Below are 26,583 nucleotides of genomic sequence, written 5' to 3' on the forward strand. Positions count from 1 at the left end.
TTAACAGTTGATCATCTTTATGACCACATGTAGCTACGGTCTCTACAATTTTACATTCAAATCGCCACACTGTGTCACACTGAATGTGTCCGCCATTTGGCACCTTCCGATGTTGTTGCAAAACCTGTCTCTGAGAGCCACGGGCACGCCGGAGTCTCTCGGTTCAGACTCTTGGTAAACCGAGTGGCAGCGTCTGAACAAAACGGATATGGTCACAGACGGTGAGTGGCAGCTTCTAAAGCCATAAGCACGGGGCTCATTGTATTCCACGGGAAGACGTGGAGGCCCAGGAGCCCGGAGCTGCGCCCGTGGGCAGGTCGGGTTTCTTCCTTTGGGGAGGTGGGGGCGAGTGCCAGGCGCTGGAGGGAGGGGGAGAGGACACGTGGACGACCGTCTTAGTATCGTGGCGGCCAAAGGAGTCTGTTGCCACAGGGTTGATGCCAAGGAGATCTGCCCGCCTGGGTTTTGAAAGGAGAACTAGTAACAAAGAAATAGGACTGGGGGGCGGGGGAGGGCACTTTTGTGGCAGGAAGAGCAGGGACAGCCGGGCGCCAGGGGCAGCGGTGGGGTGGCAGCAGGTGGAGGTGGCGGCGCGGGGAGGGGTGGGCGGCGGGGGTCAGAGAGGGGGCAGCGGTGGGTGCCCGTCAGCTCTCCCGTGGGTTCGCCCTGTCATCTGGGTTTGTGCCGCCGCCCGTGTGTCTTCAGAGCCGGGCTCCGTGCTTTCCGCGGCGCTGGGCGTCCCCGTGGTGTCCTCACGCAGTCCCCGGTTCGGGCTGCGGCCAGAAACCCTCGCATCTGCCTCCCGCGCCAGAGGGGGCTCAGCGGGGGAAACATCCCTCCCCAGCGGTGTTCCTTCCCCGCAGACCTCAGGGAGAGGCTCCGGCCGCATCGGACAGTGTGTTTATTACTCAACCACGTGATCCCTGCCCTCGACATGCTATCGTTTACCGAAGAATGCAAGGCGTGCACACGAAACAAACGCAACCTTCAAAGTGGAATAAAATTGTCCGGCCGGGGTGGCTCAGTGGTTGAGCATCAAACCATGAACCAGGAGGTCAGGGTTCGATTCCTGGTCAGGGCACATGCCTGGCTTTCGGGCTCAGTCCCCAGTGGGGGTGGCGGGGGGGAGAGGGGGGCGTGCAGGAAGCAGCCGATCAGTGATTCTCCCTCATCATTGATGTTTCTATTTCTCTTTCCTTTCCTCTCTGAAATCAATAAAATACATTTTTTTTTTAAAAAAAAAGATGGAATAAAATTAAATGCTACCTGGGGAATAGAATGTGTCCCTTGTAAAGTTTTCCTGGAGGGGATGGGACTGTTGTTCATTCCCCAAGGGTGGGGGGGGGTGGCATTCGGGGACCAGGGACGGCAGAGCAGTCAGGGCGCGGGGCCATCCTGCTGAAGAAGGTGGGCAGGCACTGACCAGTGCGCAGTGCATTCGAGTAGTTTGGAGGGAGTGTATCCCTAAGGCCTGTCCTCCAATCAGAAATAGGGACATTCTCTATTTCCCCAAGTTATCTTACATCTTTTAATTTCTTTATTTTTTTTTTTTAAATATGTTTTTATTGATTTCAGAGAGGAAGGGAGAGGGAGAGAGAGAAACATCAATGATGAGAGAGAATCACAGATCTGCTGCCTCCTGCACGCCTCACACTGGGGAATCGAGCCCACAACCTGGGCCTGTGCCCCCACGGGGAATCGAACCCTGACCTCCTGGTTCATAGGCCGACGCTCAACCCCTGAGCCCCGCCACCCGGCAAATCTCTTTGGGGCTGAAATGTCTACGCCTGGGCTGGATGCTTTGCCAGGGAAGGTCTGAGCAGCCCTCTGAGCAGCGCCGCCCTCGCGCTGTTTGAATGTCTGACATTCTTTCCAGGGAATCGGGGAGGAGAAAGCTGGGCCTGAGGGAGTCGCCCACCGAGGCCGAGGCCAGCCCGGTGCACTGCCCTCACGCCCTGGAACGGAGGCTTTTCTGGAAAGGTGTGGGCTGGGAGCCTGACCCCCGCTGGGCCAGGGCGGAGCGCCCAGCTGGCTCTCCCCTCGGCCTTCAGGAGGCGCGGGAGGCGCGTTAACTTTAAGTTTGAAATCGCGTCTCACTCCCAGGTCCGTCTCCACCGCGAAAGGACCGCAGGAACCCGGTCACCGGGTCAGAAACCCTCCTCACCCGGGGGGAGGGCGCGGCACGTCTTTTCTATTTGATTTGCCTTCCTTTGGTGAGAGTCTAAGACCACCGTCCCGAGAAAGCCAGGAAACCACCAAAGTCCAGCAAACACGGGATCGCTTCTCCCTTCCGGGCGCGCCGGGCCCGCTGGGACCCCCGGAGGCCGCGCTGGGACCCCGCGCGCGCGGAGACGTGGCCGGGCGGCCGGAGCCGGGGCGCGGCGGGGACGGGGCCTCCGGGATCTTCAGGGATCGGCGTCCCCCCCGCCCCCGCCCCCGGGGCCCCGGGCCAGGGAGGCCGAGCGGGCAGTTCCGCGTCTGCGCGCGGCCGGGGCTGGAGGCCGGGAGGCCGGGCCGCGCGGGAGCCAATGGGCGCGCGGAGGCGGGGGCGGCGGGGCGGGCGGCGGGGCGGGCGCGCACTCCCGGGATGGAGGGCGAGCTCCCTGCGGCTCCGCGCGGCTCCTCGGGCCTCCCGGCGGGGGGCGCCGGCGGGGACAGCCCGTGCGCCCTGCTGCCGGCCGAGGCGCTGGCCCTGGACGGGGACGAGGACGACCTGGAGGTGTTCAGCAAGGTGAGCGCGCGCCCCGCCCCGGCCCCGGCCCCGCGCCCCGCACCGGCCCCGCTCCCCCCGCCGCCCGCCCTTTGACCGCCCGCGGGGCAGGGCCGTGGCTCCGGGGAGTTTGCAAAGTTGTGATTTCCCCGCTTTGATCTCCTGTCTTCCTCCCCGACGCGGACTTCTGGGGACGGTGGCCAAACCCGAGGCGGCGGCGCCCAGCTCCCCGCCCCTCGCCGGTTGGTTTCGGCTGCGGCCGGACGGGCGCTCCGGGAGGGAGATGGAGTCTAGAGAAGTGACTTTTGATTTCGTGTCGCCGGTGGCGGGTTTGGGGCCTGGGGACACCCGAGGGGCGTCTCGAGTCCCCCGGGAAAGGTGCCAGGGAGCCCCCTCTTGGGGGGGGGTACACCGGTTTACCCCCGGGTCCACCAGGAAGCTCCCCTTCGGAGCCTAGGATCCCACACACCCAGCTGCTCCCCCCACCCCCCTGCCACCCCTTCTGTCCGGGCCGGGCACATCTGGGACCCCAGGCCCTCTGAGGTGTGCTGGAGGTGGAGGGAAACGGACTCCGTTCCTGGTGGACGGTGTGTGTGTGGACTGTGGATACAGTTGCTATTTGTAAAGAAAAATGCCTTTCTTGGCGGGAGGCGGGGGTGGGGGGAGGCAGGGGGGGAGTTGAATGTCACCCCAGTTTCTCACCTTGCTGCCCCGGGGTAGAAGAGGACATCACTGTGTTCATGGCTGAGACGCCTGGGAAGTGGGTAAATGTTACCTTGAGGTGTTGGGTGAAGCGACACGTGTCATCAGTGCTTTATTGTGGGGGAGCGACTGAAGGGAGAAGGTGACCAGTTAGACTCAGACCCCAAAGAGGGAGAAAATGTAGGGGGGAATCCAGAAAAGGCAGGCAGGGCTGCAGGCCGATGGCAGCCGGTGTCAGCTAAAGTCATCGCCTTTCCCGCGTGTTCACCTCGTAAAAGGGGGTTCCATTGAGGTCCCCTCGCAGCACAGAGTGAGCCTGCCTTCCATGTCCCCCACGCCCTTTCTGTCCCATGAGGGACAGCTGGCTGGCCTGGGAGGGTACCGTTAGTCTAGGACCGTGGTCAGCAAACCGCGGTTCGCGAGCCACATGCGGCTCTTTGGCCCCTTGAGTGTGGCTCTTCCACAAAATACCACGGCCTGGGCGAGTCTGTGTTGAAGAAGTGGCGTTAGAAGAAGTTTAAGTTTAAGAAATGTGGCTCTCCAAAGAAATGTCAATCGTTGTACTGTTGATATTTGGCTCTGCTGACGAATGAGTTTGCCGACCACTGGGCCTGGACTATCCCCAAGGCTCTGCACGGGGGACAGGTCCGGCCTGGGAGGGGCCGAGTGGTGGGAGTGGCACCGCCTTATCACCTGGGATCCTCTTAAACTGGTCACATGACTTCTTGTCCCAGATTCTGAGCGCCCCAGCCCTCTCGCAGGGAAGCCGGATGTCCTGAGCCCCTGTTGGCAGGGGCGGATCTAAGGCGAAGCTGATGGGGTTGGAGCTTCAGGGGAGGGGTACTCCGGCCCGGGAAACGTGGACCCTTACCGGGGCTGTGGGGGTGTAGGTGGGAAGGGACGGGCAGGGTGCAGCCGGGCCGTTCTGTAGCTCATGTTTGTATTGCATGTATTGGGGTGACATTGGTTCACGAAACCATCCGGGTTCAAGTGACATCGGACCTTTTGCCACAGCGTGGAGGGAGCTGGAGAGCCTTGTGCCGAGTGAAGTTAGCCAGCCAGAGAGAGAAGCACCGTGAGCTTCACGTCTGTGTGGCGTCTAGTGAACAAACTAACCTGACGGGCAGAATAGGAACAGACTCCTGGGTGCAGAGGACCGACTGGCAGCGGCCGAGGGGAGGGGGCGCTGGGGTTGGGTGAAAAGGGGAGGGATTAGGAAAAAAGGAGCAGGCGCATTTCTGAGTACCCTTTCCTTCCATCGCCTGCAGCTGTCTGGGCGGAACTGGGACTACATCTCCAAGGCTCTCCGAGGCACCCAGCCTCGTGGAGGTTTCTTTTTTCATTCTAGCAAAACATGTGTTTTCCCACCTAGTTTTGTCTGTGTACTTCTGCATTTTCTTAAAAGGACGGGAGCCTCGGCCCCATCCCTGGCCCCAGCTGCTTGTTGGTGCTTCCTGCTCCCTGTCAGGCCCCTAGGAAGTTTCGGAACCACCTGCGGCTCTTAGTCTGTGGGCACCTGGCCCATTGGTCTAGGCCAGTGGCCGGCAAACTCATTAGTCAACAGAGCCAAATATCAACAGTACAACGATTGAAATTTCTTTTGAGAGCCAAATTTTTTAAACTTAAATTGTATAGGTAGGTACAATGTTATTAACTTAATTAGGATACTCCTAAGCTGGCCTTTGCTAAAAACTCAAGGGGCCAAAGAGCCGCATGTGGCTCGCGAGCCGCAGTTTGCCGACCACTGTCCTGGTTCATGGGTCGACGCTCAACCACTGAGCCACGCCGGCACCTCCCCCCACTCCCCCCCTCCCCAGTATAGTACAAATACCTGAGAAGTCCATGTTAAGTATCCTATCTAATAAAAGAGTAATATGCAAATTGACCGTACCTCTGCTATACACACAAGCCATGCCCACCAGCCAATCAGGAGTGAGTATGCAAATTAACCCAACCAAGATGGCTGCAGCTGCAGAGAGCAGGAGGCTTGGGTCGCCCCCAGCAATGGAGGAAGCCAAGCTTTCCGCCTGCCCTGGTGGGCCCAGGCCTCCACTCAAGGCTACAATAGAAATGGCTGCCGCCATGGAGCAAGCAGGAGGCTTGGCTCCGCTCAAGGCTACAAAGTTTCAATTATAGAACATAAATAAATCCCAGATACCAGGGCCTCCGCTTGGGTCGCCAGGGAGCATGGCTGGCCTGCAAACCACCACAGGCCCCTCGCCCAAGCCACCCCACGCCCCAAGGGAACCCCCACCCTGATCCAGAACACCCTTCAGGGCAAGCCAGCCGGCCCCCACCCATGCACCAGGCCTCTATCCTATCTAATCCTATCTAACAAAAGGATAATATGCAAATTGACTGTCACTCCAACACACAAGATGGCTGCCTCATGTGGTCAAAGATGACTGCCGCCATGTGGACACAAGATGTCCACCACAAGATGGCCAGCAGGGGAGGGCAGTTGGGAGGGACCAGGTCTGCAAGGGAGGGCAGTTGTGGGTGATCAGGCCAGCAGGGGAGGGCAGTTGGGAGGGACCAAGCCTGCAAGAGAGGGCAGTTGGGGGCGATAAAGCCTGCAGGGGAGAGCAGTTAGGGGTGACCAGGCCAGCAGAGGAGGGAAGTTGGGGGGACCAGCTCTGCAGGGGAGGGCAGTTAGGGGTGACCAGGCCTGCAGGGGAGGGCAGTTAGGGGTGACCAGGCCTGCAGGGGAGGGCAGTTAGGGGTGACCAGGCCTACAGGGGAGGGCAGTTAGGGGCAATCAGGCTGGAAGGGGAGCAGTTAGGCATCAATCAGGCTGGCAGCAGAGTGGTTAGGGAGTGATCAGGCTGGCAGGCAGAAGCGGTTAGGGGCAATCAGGAAGGTAGGCAGGTGAGCAGTTGGGAGCCAGCAGTCCTGGATTGTGAGAGGGATGTCCGACTGGATCGGGCCTAAACGGACAGTCGGACATCCCTTGAGGGGTCCCAGATTGGAGAGGGTGCAGGCTGGGCTGAGGGACACCCCTCCACCCCCCGTGCATGAATTTCGTGCACCGGGCCTCTAGTTTTTACATAAGATGCCGTGCTAAGGATTTTTTGGGGGAAAAGGAATGTGAGATTCCGTTCTTGGGGTCCAGGTGGGAGATGGGGCGGAGATTCTAACCGGCAACATGAATCCAGGAGAGAGGGAGTGTGGACAAGGGAAGCCTTGTTGTACGGTTTCACCTTGTCGTCCCGGGAGGAGGACAGGAGGCCCTGTTGGGGACCACAGGACGACTCAGCACCTTGACTTAAAAGATCCTGCCTCGGCCTTGGCAGGTAGGCTGCCTCCCCGATGATTCAGAAAAAGAAAAAGGTAGCAGTTTCAACAATAGTGTGAGAACTGGGCCGAGGAGAGGAGGAGACGTGCAAAAAAGTGGACCAGACTGATGGGCCCATTTCCCTGCGGTTGAAGGAAAAAGTTCTCCTCTGGAGGAAAAAAAATACGTGACAATAAAACAAGCGGATCTTTCTTCCCGGAGAAGACGCTGTGTGGAGGGAGCAGTCACTGAGCGAGCGTAGGGAACAGGTCACAGCCACGTGCGATGTGGCCCTCAGTGGATGGCAGCTCTGATTACCGGCCTTTTACAGGAACTCGAGCCCAGGACATGAGATAAGACCTGGCGTGTGCGGGAAGCTCGGGGATTTACAGGCGTAATTACCCTCATTACCAGGATGGTCTGTGAGCAGCCTGGGGTTCCCACGTGGGGCCCCAAAGCTACAGACCGCTCAGCACATGTGTGTGTTTTTGTTTTTTAAATTTTAAAAAATATATATATTTTATTGATGTTTTTACAGAGAGGAAGGGAGATGTATAGAGAGTTAGAAACATCGATGAGAGAGAAACATCGATCAGCTGCCTCCTGCACACCTCCTACTGGGGATGTGCCCAGCAACCAAGGTACATGCCCTTGGCCGGAATCGAACCTGGGACCCTTCAGTCCGCAGGCCGACGCTCTATCCACTGAGCCACACCGGTCCCGGCTCCATGTGTGTTTTAAGTCCTGGTCAAAAAGGAAGTATCGGGAGGAGTCGCAGGAGGCTTCATTTCAGACTCCAGCAAAGCTGTCGCCGCTGCAGAACAAGTTAGAACTTTGTCTGTAAACACCAAGAGGAAAAAAGCAGTGACCGTGTGTCCTTTTTAACTTGTCTTTATTGTTGAGAGAATTACAGCTGTCCCCTCCCGCCCCCGCCCATTCCAGCCCCGCCGCCGCCCGCCAGGCCCTCCCCAGCTGCGGCCTGCGCCCGGGGTGGCACCCATGCCCCGGAATCGCCCACCAGCGCTCGTTGGTGCCGATTCTGCCACGTAGCATGACGTTTTGGGCTCATTTTTGCCGTCACTGAATTCTGTTTTAGCCGTGGATTTAATTTCTGATATAAGACATGAAGTTTTGAAGTGAAAACCAGGGCTTCGTCATGTAAACGACACATTAGGAGCGGGCATCCTGTATGAAATGGAAATGAAAGCCTCGTCAGGTGTGACCCGAAGCGAATGGCCAGCTCTCGGTGTGCGAGTCTTCAGACCTGGGAAAACCATCCCTAACGTTTCCTCGGCACTCACTCTGAGCAGGTTAAGTGTGTGCGTGCGCGTGTGTGCGTGTGTACACACGTATGTACATGCATGTGTTTACTCTATGAGCGTTGATGGGGTTTCCGCCAGCTCTCACGCGGCGAGGCCCTGGGCCGCCTCCTCCGGTCCCGGGGGCTCTCGGGCAGTGCCGCCTGGTCCTTCCTCTGGGGCCCGCCCGGGGGGGTGGGGCGGGGCAGGGCGGGCGGGGCTGCTCTGTCCCAGGCTGGGGACTGGCTTCACATCTTCCTTTTGGGGATCAAGACGGAAGGAGGGACCCTGACCCGGGAAGCGGGCAGTGGCTGCCCAGGCACCTGCCATTATCCGCGGCACGTCCCTGGCCAGGGCCGCGGGCAGGCCTCTTCTCCGCCCGCGGGAGGCTCTGAGAGGGAGGAGCGGGCCTCTCACCGGAAGAGGGGGTCGCTGGGAGCAGTCACCCCGTCTCCCGTAGTGGTCCTCTGGCAAAGTTAGAGGCAGATGGCATGGTGGAACTCTCAGAACAATTTTTTCCTGTCGTGTTAAATCCAAAAAAGAGGGAAAACTTCCCACTGGGTAAGAAATTGCCGAGTGGAATGGAGATAACTGGAAAGGCGTCAGTCATAACTGATAACCTCCATGGCTCACGCTCGCGAGTCCTCCGAGGGAGACCGCACACATGCATGAAGGCCTCTAGCCGCCCTGGCTGGTGTGGCTCAGTGGATAGAGCGTCGGCCTGAAGTCTGAAGCGTCCCAGGCTGGATTCCTGGTCCGGGCACATATCTGGGTTGTGGGCTTGATCCCCAGTGGGGGGGCGTGCAGGAGGCACCGATCAGTGATTCCCTCTCATCATGGATGCTTCTCTCTCTCCCTCTCCCTCCCTCTCCGAAGTCAACAGAAATAAATAAATAAATAGACGAGACCTCCCGGGGGGGGGGGGCACAGGGGCCCCACCTCTGGACCTTTTATCCCGGGCGTCTCCCCCTCCTCCTTTCAAGGCCTGGAAGGTGAAATGCGAATGCTTGCCGTTCCGGACCGGGTGGGAATGGTGGGAAACGCCGTGGAGTCCGAGGAGGGCCGTGGAGGCACCTGCAGGAGGCGGCCCTTTTCCGTGAAACAGCGAGGGCGGTGCTTCCGGGCTGCGGGGGGTGTTTCTTGGAGGCTGTGTGTGTGTGTGTGTGTGTGTGTGTGTGTGTGTGTGTGTGTGTGTGTGTGTGCGGTGTGTGTGTGTGTGTGTGCGCGCGCGCGTGTGCGGTATGTGTGTGTGTGTGTGTGTGTGTGGGGGGGGGCTCTGCCCCCGTGAGTCATCCCACGTAGCCGGCCTGGCTGCTGAGGAGACGGGGAGGGGCATGTTGGCGTTCCTGGCCCCAGGGTGAGTATCAGGTCCCGCAGGAATGAGCCTGGAGTGTGGGCGTGGCTGGCCTCAGGGAGGGCCTCCCCTGGAGGGGAGCGGTGTGGGGGGGTGGGGTCCCCCCAGCCCGGCCTCAGAGGCAGCGGGCCGACCGGCTGCGTTCCCAGCTGGGTGTGCAGAGGCGTTGCCCACAGTCACACTTTCCACCCCGGGAGCTCTGAGTAATGACCCCCCCTCTGCTTAGTCATCCCTGAAGCCACGACGGCGGCTGCGGTGGCTGCGGGTTCCCTCGCGTCCCCAGGACCCCCGGCCAGTGCAGGAAACCCCGCCCGGTGGAATTTGGCACTCGTGGCATGCAGGAACAGAACATAGCTGCGCATGTTACATGTCTGTTACGTGTATGAGGGAGCCCTGCCTGCCTTTCAGCCTCCACATTTTCCTTGTTCTTTCCTTGTTCTTGCTTCCACATGCAGCCACCTGCACTGAGCTGGTTAAAACGTTCGTGAGTGTCTGTCTGTCTGTCTGTCTGAGGGTAAGAGAAAAGCCCCCAAAGAAACGCAGGTGCGGGAATCTGAGCGAACTTACCCCCCGCCCCCCTCCCTGGCAGAGGTCAGGACGCCTGTTTGTGTCTGAGTTCCACGAGAAAACTGCGAAGAGAAAATCCATGCACCATTTCCAGCCATCAAGCATACATCCTATTCTTTTTAATGGAGCCTACCTTTTTAATGATCGTTAAAACGTTTAAAATGACTTTCATTGTAGAATATTCTCACGCACACAAAAGAATAGCTAGAGAAGCATGTGTGCGCTCTGCCTGTCTCTGTATGTTCCGTAACCGCATCACATCTAGACCTCCTGTCGCGAGCGGTCGGTCAGGGCGAGCAAATAAAGCTTTATTGGCACCCACCACACCTGCTCACTGGTGTGCCGCCGTGACCGCGTCACTACCATGGCCACGGGGACGAGACCACACTTCCCGTCTGGCCTTTCCTGTGAAACGCTTGCAGGCTCCTGGTAGTAGGATCATAAGACTGGCACCCACGTTCCCGGGACTCGGCTTAGGACAGAAACCCTCACCCACATTCCGATGTTCCCGTGTGGCCTCCCCAGGGCTCTCGCTCCTCTGCTGGAAGGAAAGGGAGAATCTGAGCTCGGTCATTTGTTTGGTTTTCATAAAGTTTATACCTGTAGCTCGAAGCCATGTGTTTTAAGGATTTATGCGGTTTTGGATCATACATGCTTTAGGACTTTTAAGCATGAATTCACACTCCTCTGCTTTGCTTTTCCCCCTTAACATGTAGCCTGAGAGGTGTCCCCGTGTTCTTGCATGAAGGGGCGGCTGACTTTCATTGCTGGGTGTTAGAACATACTGTGCTGGGTCCTGGTATGTTCCACATAAGATCACGGACAGCGAGCCTTCAGGCAGACGCCGTGCGCATCACATTGGTTCGTGTGTGCCTCACTTCCTGTCCTCCTCACCCGTTCCCATCCCCGCTCGGAAGTGCAGCGACGTGACCGGGCTCTCCCAGGTGGTATGTGTGCAGTGACATGACCGGGCTCTCCCAGGTGGTATGTGTGCAGTGACGTGACCGGGCTCTCCCAGGTGGTATGTGTGCAGTGACGTGACCGGGCTCTCCCAGGTGGTATGTGTGCAGTGACGTGACCGGGCTCTCGCAGGTGGTATGTGTGCAGTGACATGACCGGGCTCACCCAGGTGGTATGTGTGCAGTGACATGACCGGGCTCTCCCAGGTGGTATGTGTGCAGTGACGTGACCGGGCTCTCCCAGGTGGTATGTGTGCAGTGACGTGACCGGGCTCTCCCAGGTGGTATGTGTGCAGTGACGTGACCGGGCTCTCCCAGGTGGTATGTGTGCAGTGACGTGACTGGGCTCTCCCAGGTGGTATGTGTGCAGTGACGTGACCGGGCTCTCCCAGGTGGTATGTGTGCAGTGACGTGACCGGGCTCTCCCAGGTGGTATGTGTGCAGTGACGTGACCGGGCTCACCCAGGTGGTATGTGTGCAGTGACGTGACCGGGCTCTCCCAGGTGGTATGTGTGCAGTGACGTGACCGGGCTCTCCCAGGTGGTATGTGTCTACACTTGAATGAAGTTCAGCTCTGCCTGACTACAGAGACTTCTTAAAAAATGTGCCTCTTTTTTTTTTTTCTTTTTTTGCCGAAGGGGAAAATCCTGGAACAGAAAGTTATGTGAAAAATGTCTATGGCCAGTATAGCCTCGCCGTGCACAAAACCCGAGGAAGTCCAGGTACATTCCAGGCAACACAGTTGCAAAATAGAAACACAGACATGGATGAATTAATGAAGGTCTATGCGTAGGAGGGTGTGGAGACTACGCCCGCGGGTTGGCGTGCCGCCTGCCCCTTTGCTGGGATCTCCAGGCACGTGGTCCGCAGTGTCCCCAGAAGCCTGCCTCGTTCTTATTGTTATTATAAGCAGGCGGGTGGGAAGGAGCCGTCAACCAAAACACAGCTGCAGAGTCTAAATTTAGGCCCGTGGAGAGGCGTGTCCCCCCCAGCCTCGCTGCTGCTCGGACGCCGCTTTTCCACCGGCTCCTCCGGGCACCGGCTCCGGGGCCTCAGCAGTTCTGTTCTCACGGCCTTTTCACGCCAGCGTTGTGTGTCTCACACTTCGCAAGCTGATGTCTTCCCTCCTCTGCCTGTAGGGAGAAGATAGCCGTGTGCAGCGGCTTCGAGCCGTCGGAGTGCTCCGTGGCGTGTGTGCGATGCCCCTGAGGCGTGTGTCTGAGGGCTAGGAGGAAGGACTTGAGAGGTGTCCTCCCTCTCTCCTCCAACCTGGGCCTTTGGTGGTCATCTCCTGAGCAGTCAGAGACTGGCAAACCCCTGCTTGTTTTTTTTGTTTATTTTTTTATGTGTGTGTGTGTGTGTGTGTGTGTTTTTAAATACATTTTTATTGATTTCAGAGAGAGGAAGGGAGGGGGAGAGAGACAGAAACCTCAGTGAGGAGAATCATCCATCGGTGAAGTGCTGTTTTGGATCTTCTCAAACACTTATTTTCTTCACTCACGTCCAACTGCAAGTCCTGTAGGTATTAGCAGCATAGTTCCTTTCCATTTTCTTAAGTGACTCTAAAACACTTCGGATAGTCAGTTTTATTGAGACTTTAAGAATGTGGTTTTTTAAAAATATATTTGTATTGATTTCAGAGAGGAAGGGAGAGGGAGAGAGAGATAGAAACATCAACTATGAGAGAGAATCGTGGATCAGCTGCCTCCTACACGCCCCCTACTGGGGACTGAGCTTGCAATCCAGGCACGTGCCCTGGACCAGAATCGAACCCGGGACCCTTCAGTCCGCAGGCCGACGCTCTGTCCACTGAGCCACACCAGCCAGGGCTCAGAATGTTTTTGAGTGACTCATAGTCATTCAGATCCTTGTGCGGAAACGTGGGGCGTTGCTCAAGCTCAGCCTGTGATTTTCTTTCTGTGCTCGATACGGAAGCATGTGTTTTCGACACCACAGTGCGCTCCCTGGAGCGGCGATCTTCCCACGCCACGGAGGACGCATCTTAGCAGGAGGAATAGAGTGCTGAACGACGCCGTGGGCGACAGGAGGGGTGGGTGGGTTCAGAGGTGACTGCGTGGAATGCCAGTGACTTTCAAAGAACGTTTGCCCATCAACCCAAAACGTGTCAGCTAAATCCTCCCCTTTCTATGCAATGGCTGTTGAGGGAGATTTGGGACACTGATCGCACATTTATTTGGAACTTGTGTTTTTGTTTTTTTTAAAATATATTTGTATTGATTTCAGAGAGGAAGGGAGAGGGAGAGAGAGAGAAACATCGATGATGAGAGAGAATCATGGATCGGCCGCCTCCTGCACGCCCCCCATTGGAGATGGAGCCTGCAACCCAGGCCTGTGCCCTGACGGGGAATCGAACCGTGAGCTCCTGGTTCGTAGGTGGACGCTCAGCCACGGAGCCATGCGGGCCGGGCTGGAACCTCTGGTTTTGAGTGGCTGCTTAGTATCCATGGTCTTGGCACCCATGAGTCGTCCTGACAGTCCCGTTCCGTGTGCTCCCGGCATAGTTTTGCATTTTCTGTGTCACTGTGCCCCTGGGATGAGTTCAGGAAAGAAGTCCAACGCGACCCAGGGTTTCTGCCCGGACGGCCCTGGACGGCGCCTGTCGCCTGTCACAGGGGTCTCTCCGTCTCTGAACACCGCGCAGAGCTGGTGACTCGAACAGTTTCAGTATTTTTTTTTCAAGATAACGTGTTTATTTTAGAAAACTTGGAAATACAGACGCTCACGCTAAAAACGTGAAAGTCAGCAGCAATTCCGACGCCTGGCATCCTTTTCAGCTGTTTTGCTATCACTTTAAGTTCCTGCACTCAGAGTGCATCTTGCATCCCTTCCCCCGTTTCCCCTTCCCCTCCCCCCCTCCTCCCCCCCCCCCCGCCCGCCATCTCTGGGCCGTAAAGCTGAGTGGACGCCCTGCACGCGGCCGGCCTCCCCGTGGGTGATGCTGCCGAGGCTGAGGGTCGGCTGGGAGAGGGCACCTCCAGCCAGCTTCCTGCCCACGTCCGGGGCCAGCGAGGCCAGCGGGCTGGGTCCCCTCATGGAGGGGAGGGGCTTGGCCTTGGTTCTGTGCTTCCTCAGGACCCATCTCCCTCCGTCCTGCAGGGCGCCCTTGAGTGCAGAGACCTCCTGGACGGGACGCAGTTTTCCGCACAATCGCGGACGCTCACCTGGTCCCCGGCTCTGGTGGTGGTGGTGTCGGGCATTCGCTTTCCAGCCACCCTCCGGTGCCCGCTGTGCCCTCCCTCTGTGCCCGCGGTGTCGGGACTCCAGGTCCGAGGCTCCTGGGTTCTGGGCCACCAGGGGCCTCCGCGTCCTCGCGGCCGGTTCCTCCCCGGGGCGCCTCCTCCGCTCCCTCCGGCCGGGGTCCCCGCCGCCGCTCGGCAGTCGGCCTCCAGCTTGGCTGGGTCTCGTCTTTTTCCGTTGCGGCTTAGGCCTCGGGGTCCTGGTTTGTTTGGTTTGTATCTGTTTGTGCCGCTCTTTGCTGACGCTCGTGGGGCCTTGAGCGGGAGCGGAGATAGAAATCTACGTCCCACGGGCCCTGCTGCACCGGGAGTCCATCCCTCTCCGCTCTCGACGTGTCTCAGGGATCGCGTGGGGCTGGGAAGGAGGCTCTAACTCCTCCTCCCCGCAGAGGCTAACAGCTGCCGTTCCCCCTCAGGACGCCTCCCTGATGGACATGAACTCTCTAAGCCCGACGATGCCGACGTCCCCCTTGTCGATGATCAACCAGGTCAAGTTTGAGGATGAGCCCGACCTGAAGGATCTCTTCATCACGGTCGACGACCCCGAGAGCCACGTCACCACCATCGAGACCTTCATCACGTACAGGGTCGCCACGCAGGTGCGTATGGAAGGCCGGTCCCCGAGCACGGGGCTGTCCTCGGACTTCGACGTGCACCCCGCTCACTGGAAACGCTCAGCGTCGCACAGCCTTGGCTGGCTTTATCTGTATTTTTTTTTTTTAACCATTTTGGGTAAGATACTGCATTTTGGGGTGTAGATCGCCTGAGCCCGTTCGTCCTGAGCTCCGAGTGCCCAGGTTTTTATGGGGAGACATGAAAAGGAAGCATGACCAAACAGCCCCCGGGGAAACTGTGTTTTAGGTTGGAGGAGTTAGTTATGCTCCGAGTTCACGTGCTAGAACACACCTTCTTTCTTTTCTTTTTTTAAAGTATTTTTTAAAATATCTTTTATTGATTTTTTACAGAGAGGAAGGGAGAGGGATAGAGAGTCAGAAACATCGATGAGAGAGAAACATCCATCAGCTGCCTCCTGCACGCCCCCCACTGGGGATGTGCCCGCAACCAAGGTACATGCCCTTGACCGGAATCGAACCTGGGACCCTTCAGTCCGCAGGCCGACGCTCTATCCACTGAGCCAAACCGGTTGGGGCCACACCTTTCTGAGCTGGAGATCGGCCATCACGTCCCCATGGGGCAGCTCGTACCTGTCTTCAGGACGCCCAGGTCGGCCACGTCAGCTGGGACAGGGATCCCGTCCCTGTCGAGGGAAGTAGTTACGCTGTGAGCCGCTGGCAGCTCGGTTTCCCTTGTCCGGTCCACCGTAGATCTGGGCCTTTCCGGGCCGGGGAAGCCGGCGGTAGGAAGAAAGAACACCCGCCCTGGGGGCTGTCCTCACCCCGCTACCACCGTAATGTTAGCTCCTCTCCGCCCACAACGGCGACGAGGACAGACCACCCGTCACGTGACGTGACCTGATCTCTCTTCCTCCTGTCTCAGGGTTCCGTAAAGGGTGAGAAGTTCTCGAGGGCATCTAAGGCTCAGGGTCAACGGCCCAGTTTTTGAGTGTTCTCATTTTTAGTGAGGCCAGTTTTTCCCTCTGGAAACTGGTAATGAACTTGTGCCCATGTGCTGGCTACACAGAGGTGTTCAATAAAAAGAGATATATTTTTTAAAAGATGTTTGTTTTTTATTTTATTTTTTTTAGAGAGAGAGAGGAAGGGAGAGGGGTAGAGAGATAGAAACATCGATGAGAGAGAATCATCGATCGGCTGCCCCTGAACGCCCCCTACTGGGGATCAAGTCCACAACCCAGGCTTGTTCCCTGACTGGGAATCGAACCTGTGACCTCCTGGTTCATAGGTCGATGCTCAACCACTGAGCCACACTTGCCAGGCTTCAATAAATATATTTTAATGAGTGACTCTAACCTATGTTTTGTGAGCATATGTATGTTCCCGTGTATATATATTTGCATATATAGGTCCACATACCAACTCATATATATTGTTAAACTGCCTCTGCTGGATTTAGTTTTCCTATTTTTAGCATTTCTATGACCTGCACCTTTCTGCATAATAGCTAAGATTTTTGTAGTGTTCTGTGAGCATTTAGTTCTTTAGATTTCTGCATCTCACTTACCTCACGCTTTTCCACTAAAAGGGGAATGTTTTACCAAACATGCATTTTAAAAGATTAAATCTCGGAAAGTATAGCTCAGGGGAGCCTTATTTCACGGCAATTAGGGTTGCTTAGCTCTTGCACCGCTCGATTCTACAAGTGTGTTTATCTGCGGGGGTGAGTGTGGGATATGCATGCCATGTGTTATTCCATTCTTACTCCAGAAAAATCTCAACCTTCACATGCCTGTCTGTGGTTTTTAACATGCAGAAATGCAGCTACATACGACACTGGTGGGAGTGGCCGTCTTCCCGGGAGGGGCGCGTGCACTAGATGGTCTGCTTTTGTGCTGGCTCGGGGTTCGGCGGTGGAAGCGAGGTTGGGACTGCACCGTGTCGGCGTAGCTCTTGGTTTGCTGAGAGGAGAGGGTTGAAGAGATTGCTTAGCTTTTAGGGGCTCAGCACGGACCTCAAAATAGAATTCCTTGGGAATGACGGGAGCACTGTCTTCCCGCATCGCGTCTCCTTTAATAACACGTTTGAAACAGCGGGTCAAACCGCTCCGTCAGATGCTGGAATGTTCGCAGGCCAAACGCGCAGTTTAGCCAAGCGCTGGGCGGGAGCACATTCCGGGGAGACGTTCCTTCTCGGTCGTGTTCCGTTCCCTCCCACGCGGCAGCCACGGGACTTGCCTCCCGCCCCCAACCCCGAGACCCGCGTGTGAGCCTCAGTGCGGGGCGCACGCTCCTGCGGGGGCCGCGTCTGGGAGGCAGAGGGGCTCTCACCCAGGCTCCTGCGGGTCTCAAACCCGAGCGTGGGGTTTGCTTTCCTGCTGGGCACGCTGAGAGCGGGCTGCGCTTTGCTGCTCCGTGCACCGGCTGCGTGCGAGGCCCGCTGACCGCGGGGTGACTGAGCTGACCGCGGGGTGACTGAGCTGACCGCGGGGTGTCTGAGCTGGCCGCGGGGTGTCTGAGCTGACCGCGGGGTGTCTGAGCTGATCGCGGGGTGTCTGAGCTGGCCGCGGGGTGTCTGAGCTGGCTGTGGGGTGTCTGAGCTGACCGCGGGGTGTCTGAGCTGATCGCGGGGTGTCTGAGGTGATCGCGGGGTGTCTGAGCTGACCGCGGGGTTTCTGAGCTGACCGTGGGGTGTCTGAGGTGATCGCGGGGTGTCTGAGCTGACCGCGGGGTGTCTGAGCTGATCGCGGGGTGTCTGAGCTGATCGCGGGGTGTCTGAGCTGACCGCGGGGTGTCTGAGCTGATCGCGGGGTGTCTGAGCTGACCGCGGGGTGTCTGAGCTGATCGCGGGGTGTCTGAGCTGATCGTGGGGTGTCTGAGCTGACCGCGGGGTGTCTGAGGTGACCGCGGGGTGTCTGAGCTGATCGCGCCGTTTCTGAGCTGATCGCGCCGTTTCTGAGCTGATCGCGGGGTGTCTGAGCTGACCGCGGGGTGTCTGAGCTGACCGCGGGGTGTCTGAGGTGACCGCGGGGTGTCTGAGCTGATCGCGGGGTGTCTGAGCTGGCCGAGGGGTGTCTGAGCTGATCGCGGGGTGTCTGAGCTGACCGCGGGGTGTCTGAGCTGGCCGCGGGGTGTCTGAGCTGGCCGCGGGGTGTCTGAGCTGATCGCGGGGTGTCTGAGCTGATCGCGGGGTGTCTGAGCTGATCGCGGGGTGTCTGAGCTGACCGCGGGGTGTCTGAGCTGACCGCGGGGTGTCTGAGCTGACCGCGGGGTGTCTGAGGTGATCGCGGGGTGTCTGAGCTGACCGCGGGGTGTCTGAGCTGGCCGTGCGTGGCCTGTCCGGCATCGCTTGTCCGCTTCTTCCTCTCACAGACGTCACGCGGGGAGTTTGACTCCAGCGAGTTCGAGGTCCGGAGGCGGTACCAGGACTTCCTGTGGCTGAAGGGGAGGCTGGAGGAAGCCCACCCCACGCTGATCGTCCCGGTACGTCGGCCCCGCCTTCCCCACCACGGCTGCCCCCTTGTCCTGCGGATTGCGAACCCGCCCCGCACCAAATCCCAGGCCTTCCCATTCAGCGGAGCTCATTCATCCTGGGAACATTCGTTTTACACGTTTCCACCTAACTACAGATTCGCTTTTTTATTTTTTAATATTTTTGTATTGATCTCAGAGAGGGAGAGAGGGAGAGAGAGAGAGAGAGAGAGAGAAGCATCTGTGATGAGAGAGAATCATGGACCGGCTGCCTCCTGCACGCCCCACCCTGGGGATCGAGGCCACACCCAGGCCTGTGCCCTTGACCGGGAATGGAACCGTGACCTCCCGGTTCATAGGTCGACGCTCAGCCCCTGAGCCCCGCGGCCGGGCCAGGTTGGCTGTTTTAACTGCTTCACGTTAACGCTTTGTCGTGTTTGGACTTAGCATTGGGCACTTTTAAAGTGTCTTCATGGGAAGTGATGGCATGTTCGAATAGCCTGTAAAACGGGCACGTGTCGTGTTTCCCCCAACCCTCTGCCGCCGGAGGCCGGTGCCGCGTTCACGGTGGGTTTGTGTTCGCCGCAGCCGCTGCCGGAGAAGTTCGTGGTGAAGGGCATGGTGGAGCGCTTCAACGACGACTTCATCGAGACGCGCAGGAGGGCCCTGAATAAGTTTCTGAACCGAATCGCCGAGCACCCAACCCTCACGTTCAGTGAAGACTTCAGAGTCTTCCTCACCGCGCAGGCTGGGGTAAAGCCTTCGACTTACACTCCCGCGCCCTCCCGTGTCCTGTGACAGAAGGCTGTCCCCGCCCCTTGTTGGCCGAATTCATAAGCCAGGCAGCAGGGCCCTGGAATGAAGAAGGATTTTTAAAAAATATATTTTTATTGATTTCAGAGAGGCAGGGAGAGGGAGAGAGAGAGAGAAACATCAGTGATGGGAGAGAATCGTGGATCGGCTGCCTCCTGCAACCCCCACACGGATGGAGCCCACAACCCGGGCACGTGCCCTTGACCGGAATCGAACCTGGCACCCTTCAGTCCGCAGGCCGACGCTCTACCCACTGAGCCACACCAGCCAGGGCTTAGGAAGGGTTTTTTGTTTGTTTGTGTTTTTTTTTTTATTATTATAAAGATTTTTTAAAATATATTTTATTGATTTTATTACAGAGAGGAAGAGAGAGGGATAGAGAGTTAGAAACACCGATCAGCTGCCTCCTGCACACTCCCTACTGGGGATGTGCCCAAAACCAAGGTACATGCCCTTGACCGGAATCGAACCTGGGACCTTTCAGTCCGCAGGCCGACGCTCTATCCACTGAGCCACACGGGCCAGGGCTTAGGCAGGGTTTTTAAACACCGGAGGGACAGCCTTCAGCTGTAGCCCCGTGCAGGTCTCCACCCCAACGCCACAGACCCCCCCCCCTCCCCCTCGTTCCCAGGAGCTGTTGGCGCACAGGAAGCAGGGGCCGGGGCTGCTGAGCAAGGTGGGCCAGACGGTCCGAGCCGTCGCCCTGTCCCTGCGGGGCGTGAGGAGCCGCCCCGAGGAGTTCACGGAGATGAACGACTTCATCGAAGCCTTTAGCCAGAAAATGAAGCTGGTCGACAGGATCTCGCAGCGGATTTACAAGGAGGAACGCGGTACGTAGCCGCGCCCGCGCCGGCGCTTTTCCGGCGGTCCGGCGTCTGACGGGTCCTCGCCGTGGCGGCCTGGCGGGCGGCGTGGAGGTGGCGCCTCTCTCGGGCCCGTTCTCCGCACCCGCGTCTCCCTGACCACCGCGCCCTCGGCGTGCCAGTCGCGGGCGCTGTGAACCCCTGCTCCCCCGGCGCCGGCGGCCCTGCCGCGGGGTTTCCTCGTGGTCCCCGGGCGCGATGAACACGGTCAGGGCAGCTGTGTAAATAGCGGTCCCACCAGACGGCAGTTGTTCTAAACGTTTTTAACATTTTCCCGTTTGCCTCATCGTACAGCCTTTGAAATTATACCAGTTTGTTTTAGAGCAACATGACATTACACCTGACCCCAATGAGTGGAAGGTGAGGACACACAGAGAATGTGGTGTTACTTATATGCCGCCAGACCGAAAGAAGGAAAATGCTCACTGCTTATGCATCCTCTCCCGTAAAGCTGTCACGGAGAGGGGATGGTCCGAACGCAGAGATGTGAAAGTCCTCAGACTTTAAAATGAAATCCAGACTTTCGGACAAATGGCTCATGAGCACTGAAGAGCCCTTTTGTTACTCATTATTCTTTCACTGATGTGAGAATATCTATTGAACACGCTGTGTATCGGGCTTTAAGGTTAAAAAAAAAAAAGTAAGACTCGGCCCTGTTTTAAGGAGCACGTGGCCGGGGGCGTGCCAGTCCTGCGAGCGGGCACCCTGGGGTGGGGTGACGGGAGCGTAACGCTCATCACAGCCGTGGGCAGAGGTGCACGGTCACGGCTGAGGACAGAGCATCTACGAGCCCTTTGGAACGGAATCAGAGCGATGTATTTCCTCGGCCATTTAAAGGGTTCAGAGGAGTTTGTTGGATGATCGGAACGGCAGAGGAGCAGGCAGAGGGGTCCGGGCAGGGCGGGAGTGAGGAGGGATCCGGGGATAGTCAGGCAGGAGCCGTTCTTTTGGCTTCAGTTGAAGTATCTCTGGGAGAGAATCGCAAGAGCTGGGCCCAGAGAGGCGAGATGAAGACGAGTCACAAAAGGCCTAAGTCAGTGCTTCTTGTTCTGTGACAGAGATGGAGAGAGGGCCCGGGGGGCACAGGTGAGAGGTGCAGATGGTGACAGGTAAGTGGGTGGGTGGGTGGGGAGAGAGATGACAGACGGTGAAGATGGGTAGATGGGAAAGATGAAGACATGGGGAGTGGTGGTTGGCTGAGTGAGCAGGTGTGAGTCTAGGATGCAGCCCGGACTCCTGCGTCGCTCACTGGGAACGTTGACCCTGAGGTGGGACACGCGGTCAGGAGGAGGGAGAAGGCGGCACGTTCTGTCCCGGCCACGTGGCGGGAGACACGGGTGTCGGTGTCTGGGAGGCGGAAGTCGTCACGTCCCAGCCAGGACGCCTTTGCGCCCGAAGAAGGACACTCTGCTGGCTGCACACGGACAAGGGTCGCCCCAGCACTGCCCTGAGCGCCCGGGGCCACCCGTCCCGTCCTGCAGGTGCTGCCACCCCAGTTCCTCTGTTCATGTACGAGCACCTGCCGAGCAAGGACGGGAATACGTTTCTGTCTGTCTGTCTGTCAGCGGGGATTGTCACACTTCCGTGAACTGAAGAAATTATTATTCTTTTTTAGAATATTTTGACGAAATGAAAGAATACGGCCCCATTCACGCCCTGTGGTCGGAGTCGGAAGAGGACCTGGCGGACACGCTGGGCGGCGTGGCCAGCTGCCTGGACCGGTGCTGCCAGGCCACCGAGCGGCGCCTGAGCGGCCTGTCCGAGGCCCTGCTCCCCGTCGTGCACGAGTACGTGCTCTACGGCGAAATGCTGATGGTGAGGGCCCCTCCGTGACGTGACACTCCGACCTTTGTCCCCGACCCCAGCGTGAGCGGCACAAAGGCAGTTGCTGTTTCTGCCTTGGCACGTCTTCCCGTCCCCGCAGGACGCTGCGCGTGGGGAGACGGGATTGCTCGCCGCCCGTGCAGCGATGAGCGGAAGAATACATTAGCCCAAGATGGGCCGCCCGGCCGGTGGGGCTCGGGTAGAGCGTCGACCTAGGAACCAGGAGGTCCGGGGTTGATTCCCCATCAAGGGCAGATGCCCGAGTTGTGGCTCCATCCCCAGTAGGGGGCGTGCAGGAGGCAGCCGATCCATGACTCTTCGTCTCCTCTGCACATTGTCAGGGCGTTCCACCGGCACGGAACCAGCCTGCGCTGTGTTCGGGGTGCGTTTACTCCAGGCCTCTCAGCTCTCCCTCGGATACAGACAGCCACCTCCTCTCGCCCACGGAAGGGATTTGTGTCTGGGCCCTGCCCCGCCCTGAACCCCCAAAGAGACCTGCTTCTCCTCAAGGCCCTTCTCTTTCTGTCCTTTCACTCTCTCTGGTGGAGTCAATTTTTTCTTTTACCTGTTGAGGCCACTTGTGTCCATTATCATAACTTCATTATTATTTGATTAATGCTGTGACATCCAGTGCCCAGGCGGCGTGGCTCAGTGGTTGAACGTCGACCTAGGAACCAGGAGGTCACAGTTCGATTTCCCGGTCAGGGCACAGGCCCAGGTTGCGGGCTTGATCCCCAGAAGGGGGCGTGCAGGAGGCAGCTGATCCATGACTTTCTCTCATCCTTGATGTTTCTCCCTCTCCCTCCCTCTCTGATGTAAGAAAAAGCCACTGTGACCCCAGGGAAAGGTGAGTGCCAGTAGCAAGAGTCCCTGGGCCCTGAACCTAAGTAGACCGTCTCGGAAGAAGAGGGAGGCAGCCAGGGAAAGACCTGGTCAAAGACCAGCAAATGGCCCTGGCCGGTGTGGCTCAGTGGAGAGAGCATCGGCCTGCGGACTGAATGGTCCCAGGTTCGATTCCGGTCAAGGGCATGTACCTTGGTTGAGGGCACATCCCCAGCAGGGGGTGTGCAGGAGGCAGCTGATCGATGTTTCTCTCTCATCGATGTTTCTAGCTCTCTATCCCTCTCCCTTCCTCTCTGTAAAATATCAATAAAAATATATTAAAAAAAAAAAAAACCAGCAAACGCTGGGAAAGCTTCCGATGAATTCCGCACGCAGGTGCCCCCCAGGTGTGTGAAGCTTAAGCCGCCACGCGAGGAACCCTGGTGGTCCCGGAAAACAGGATGGCACTCCCGCCCGTGGGAGAAGGGGCCGTGCCTCCCCCTGCAAAGCTGCGCTCATGACTCGTATTCATGTGTGTGAAGCTAAAATAAAACCCTCAGATGTGAGCACACTCTGGCGGTTCCCGCCTCACGGACTGATCGCCATGCCTTGGGAGTCAGCTCAGGGCAGCCAGGGAGGGTGGGTGTTTTCTGGGGGGGGGGGGTGGCCCGCGTGACCTCCAGCTGCAGCGAGTTGGCACCCGGCGGGCGAGGGCTCCGCGGCCTTCTGCTTGCTTTGTTCTTGGCCAGTGGTCGGCGAACTCAGTAGTCCACAGAGCCAAATACCAACAGTACAACGATTGACATTTCTTTGGAGAGCCACATTTTTTAAACTTAAACTTCTTCCAATGCCACTTCTTCAACATAGACTTGCCCAGGCCGTGGTATTTTGTGGAAGAGCCACGCTCAAGGGGCCAAAGAGCCGCCTGTGGCTCGCGAGCCGCGGTTTGCCGACCACGGTCCTTGGCTCTTTCTGAATCGCCGTGCGGCCCAGGGTACTCCTTCCACGGTGGTTCCTCAAGTGCTTCCACCGGCAGGGCACGCGCGGGGAAGACGAGGGTTTATAAGCGCATTTCCCTAAACGCTTCTGTCGGTTTGGCTGTTAGAGGGTGAAAGGCACGTGTGAAGCCACTCTGTGCCCGACTGAGTGGCGGCTGCCGAGGCCCCGACACGTCTGTGCCGTGGACACGCCGCTGACGGGATCCTTGTGTTTTCCCCAAAGGGCGTCATGAAACGGAGGGACCACATCCAGGCAGAGCTGGAATCCAAGGCGGAAGCTTTGACCTACAAGAAGGCGGACACGGACCTGGTGAGCTTGCACGTTTCGCGATGTGATGGCGTCGGCGTACGGGTTACCGGAGACTCTTCCTGGCCGCGTAGAGAGGGCCCATGACCGCTTGCTTGGCAGCGTTCAGCCACAGGCACTAAGATTTCTCCCAAAGTTTCTGTACCTTCTGTTGAGTTCTCTAGGAAAGAGACTTGGTTAATAATTTTTTTTTTACTCCAAGGATGCAGATGAGTGTTGAGGACACGAACGGCAGGTGCGTGGGGGTGTCCTTGGAACCCCCATGAATCCGTAGGATTCTAACCCCCATCCACCCTGCGTCAATGTGTCCCTCATTGGAATCGTTTTCCTACCAAAGATAGGATGCCCTTCCTGTTTCTCTTGGCAGCACCTCTCTCTCTCTCTCTCTCTCTCTCTCTCTCTCTCTCTCTCTCTCTCCTTGTCTAACCGGAGCCCCTCAGGGCAGGGAGCTTCTATTTCCTCCCTGGCGTGCTCTCAGCCCCGCATGGCGCGGGTACGCGCAGTCACTCAGGGAGCATTTCGTGGGGGGATGGACGAAAACTGCGGGGACGACGTTGGCGCCTGGAAACCAGGAGTCTCCTCAGGGCAGAACCCCGAGACTTGACTGGGGGGGCGATGAACTGTCCTCTGCGTTCCGGGCGGGGTTTCTCTCTGGGCTGAGTGTGTTTTTCAAAGTCGAGCTCATTCTCCCGAACAGGGTGTGAGTGGGCGCGGTGGGTGCCGTGGGCAGCAGAGGAGAGAGAACCACAGAGAAGCAGAGGAACTGAGCCTGGATGAGCCATTCCATTCAGTCAGGGGTGTGTGTGTGTGTGTGTGTGTGTGTGACTTTTTTATTTTATTTAAAGAGTCCAGTAGAAGGAACAAGAAGGTATCTTTTAAACTGTAGAATCCTTTTATTTGTTAAATAATTTTTAAAGACATTGAAATCAGCGATGATGTAAGATGTTGCCGTTGACCAAACCCTAGAAAAGGTGCGTTAGCGTTTCAGGAGCAGCGTACGGCTTAGACGCCACGCGTCCGTCCAGAACGGCTTCCGCTCCTCTTGTCAGCGGCACGCGGACAGGAAGAGGCGCTGCGACCATTCCATCCGCCAGAGGCCCGGGAGGAAAGCTGCAGCCACATACAGCTCGGCTTTCCCGACTCACCTAAAATGGGCACTTTTTTCCCCCAAATATTTTGCAAATATTTTGTCTTTTTTCTATAAAAGTTTCCTTGACATCTCATTATAACCTACTGATCCATCTGTATTTCTGATCCATTATTGCGTTTGCCAGGTCCACTGTAAAGGTTTTTGTTTTTTGGTTTTTCCTGGCTAGCTGCTCTGTTGAAAGAGTGGAGAAATTTGCAGCGTTCATTGTCTGCATGACATTCTGTAAGACACCTTTAATTAACTAAGACTTGAAGCAGGGACATCGGGAGTGCGTGGCGTGGCCATCAGAACCGGTCCTTCCTAGCGCGTGCAGGGCGCGGTGAGGGGTTTGTGGGCGGCGGCACCTGCTCACAGACCTCACTGCAGAAGCTCGCGGGCTGGGATGGCGTCTCCGGGAGAGACCTCCAGAAGGAAGCTGGCAGGATTGGTCCCAGAACAACGGAAAGGAAGTTGCTTAGAAAGATGCAGGATAGGATCACCATGGAAACGCACCCTTGTGAGGTCCTTGGAAGGAGCCATCCTTTGCAGTCGCCATGGCGACCCTGGCAGAGAGCTGAATAGAGCCACCCAGCCCGGGTGTTCACCATGGCAACTCCAGCAGGGCCACTTTAGAGCCCACCCCGGGGCCGTCTCTATGGAGACCCGCCGGGCTGCCTCCAGAGGCTCCTCCCAGCCCCCCGAGGGCGGGACGCCCTGGGCACACCCGGCTCAGCAGCTCAGCGTGAGGCCACTCACACGCAGCCCTCCCCGGCCGGGTGGAGACCAGGGGCGCTGTAATTATTGGGTGGAAACGGAACCCCGATGGGACGCCCCAGAGGTCACGTTGGGGACCCCCCTGGAGATACACATGTGGGAGTGCTTAGAGACAGGCAGCATTTGAAGCGATGAGACTTGTCGAGGTCACTCGAAGGGGCGACTGAAGGCCCCGCGACCGGACCGTGGCCCTTTCCAGCACGAAGGGCCGGGCCGGGGCGTCCGGGGCGAAGGAAGGGAATTGCCGCTTCGGCTGCTGGGAGGGAACTGGACCAGCAAAACGGACTGAACGTGGAGGGTCATTTGACTGCTCTAACCCACTTCTCCACGTGGGAGGCCTTTCTGGGACACGTGCAGGCCTGAGACACGTGCGGGCCTGGGACACGTGCGGGCCTGGGACATGTGCGGGCCTGGGACACGTGCGGGCCTGGGACATGTGCGGGCCTGGGACACGTGCGGGCCTGGGACACGTGTGGGCCTGGGACATGTGCAGGCCTGGGACACGTGCGGGCCGTAACGCATCTCAAGAGAAGCTGGGAGTTGCGTGATGAGCGCCGTGAAGAAGATGCCGCACTGCTGAGTCAGAGCCGGGGTCTGCCGGTGGAGACAGCGCTGGCCCCGGGGGGAGGGGGGCGCGGCGTGTGCGGGCACCGTGGTCTCTGCCGTTGGGCTAGGAGTTCTCCGAGGCAGAGCTGTTTGAAAACGCTTCTTCGCTCGCCGCCTCCCCGTCAGAGAGCAGGGGCCTCCGTGGTGCAGATGCCGCCGCTCCGCGGTGTTGTTACTTTTACTTTTGAATGGGCGATGGATCGTGTTCCACTCAAGGCCGCATTCAGATTTAAATGCATACGAGTACCCTTGACATTCAGCAACGTGTGCACAGAACCCGCGAG

At 57.9% G+C, this 26,583-nt stretch overlaps 1 protein-coding gene across 1 annotated transcript in view; it reads left to right on the top strand.

Moving 5' to 3' along the window:
* Window positions 1-2,570: 2,570 nt before the first annotated feature.
* Window positions 2,571-26,583, top strand: part of SNX7 (sorting nexin 7) — a 42,606-nt gene continuing 18,593 nt past the window's right edge. Inside the window, exons 1-7 of the mRNA XM_054712076.1 lie at window positions 2,571-2,731; window positions 14,538-14,720; window positions 18,065-18,175; window positions 18,752-18,916; window positions 19,608-19,806; window positions 21,455-21,654; window positions 23,707-23,793. Of these exons, the coding sequence (XP_054568051.1) occupies window positions 2,588-2,731; window positions 14,538-14,720; window positions 18,065-18,175; window positions 18,752-18,916; window positions 19,608-19,806; window positions 21,455-21,654; window positions 23,707-23,793 (1,089 nt within the window). The 5' untranslated portion in view covers window positions 2,571-2,587. The remainder of the gene's footprint in view (window positions 2,732-14,537; window positions 14,721-18,064; window positions 18,176-18,751; window positions 18,917-19,607; window positions 19,807-21,454; window positions 21,655-23,706; window positions 23,794-26,583) is intronic.

This window comes from Eptesicus fuscus, chromosome 22 (genome assembly GCF_027574615.1).
Source record: "Eptesicus fuscus isolate TK198812 chromosome 22, DD_ASM_mEF_20220401, whole genome shotgun sequence".
NCBI classification, from domain to species: domain Eukaryota; kingdom Metazoa; phylum Chordata; class Mammalia; order Chiroptera; family Vespertilionidae; genus Eptesicus; species Eptesicus fuscus.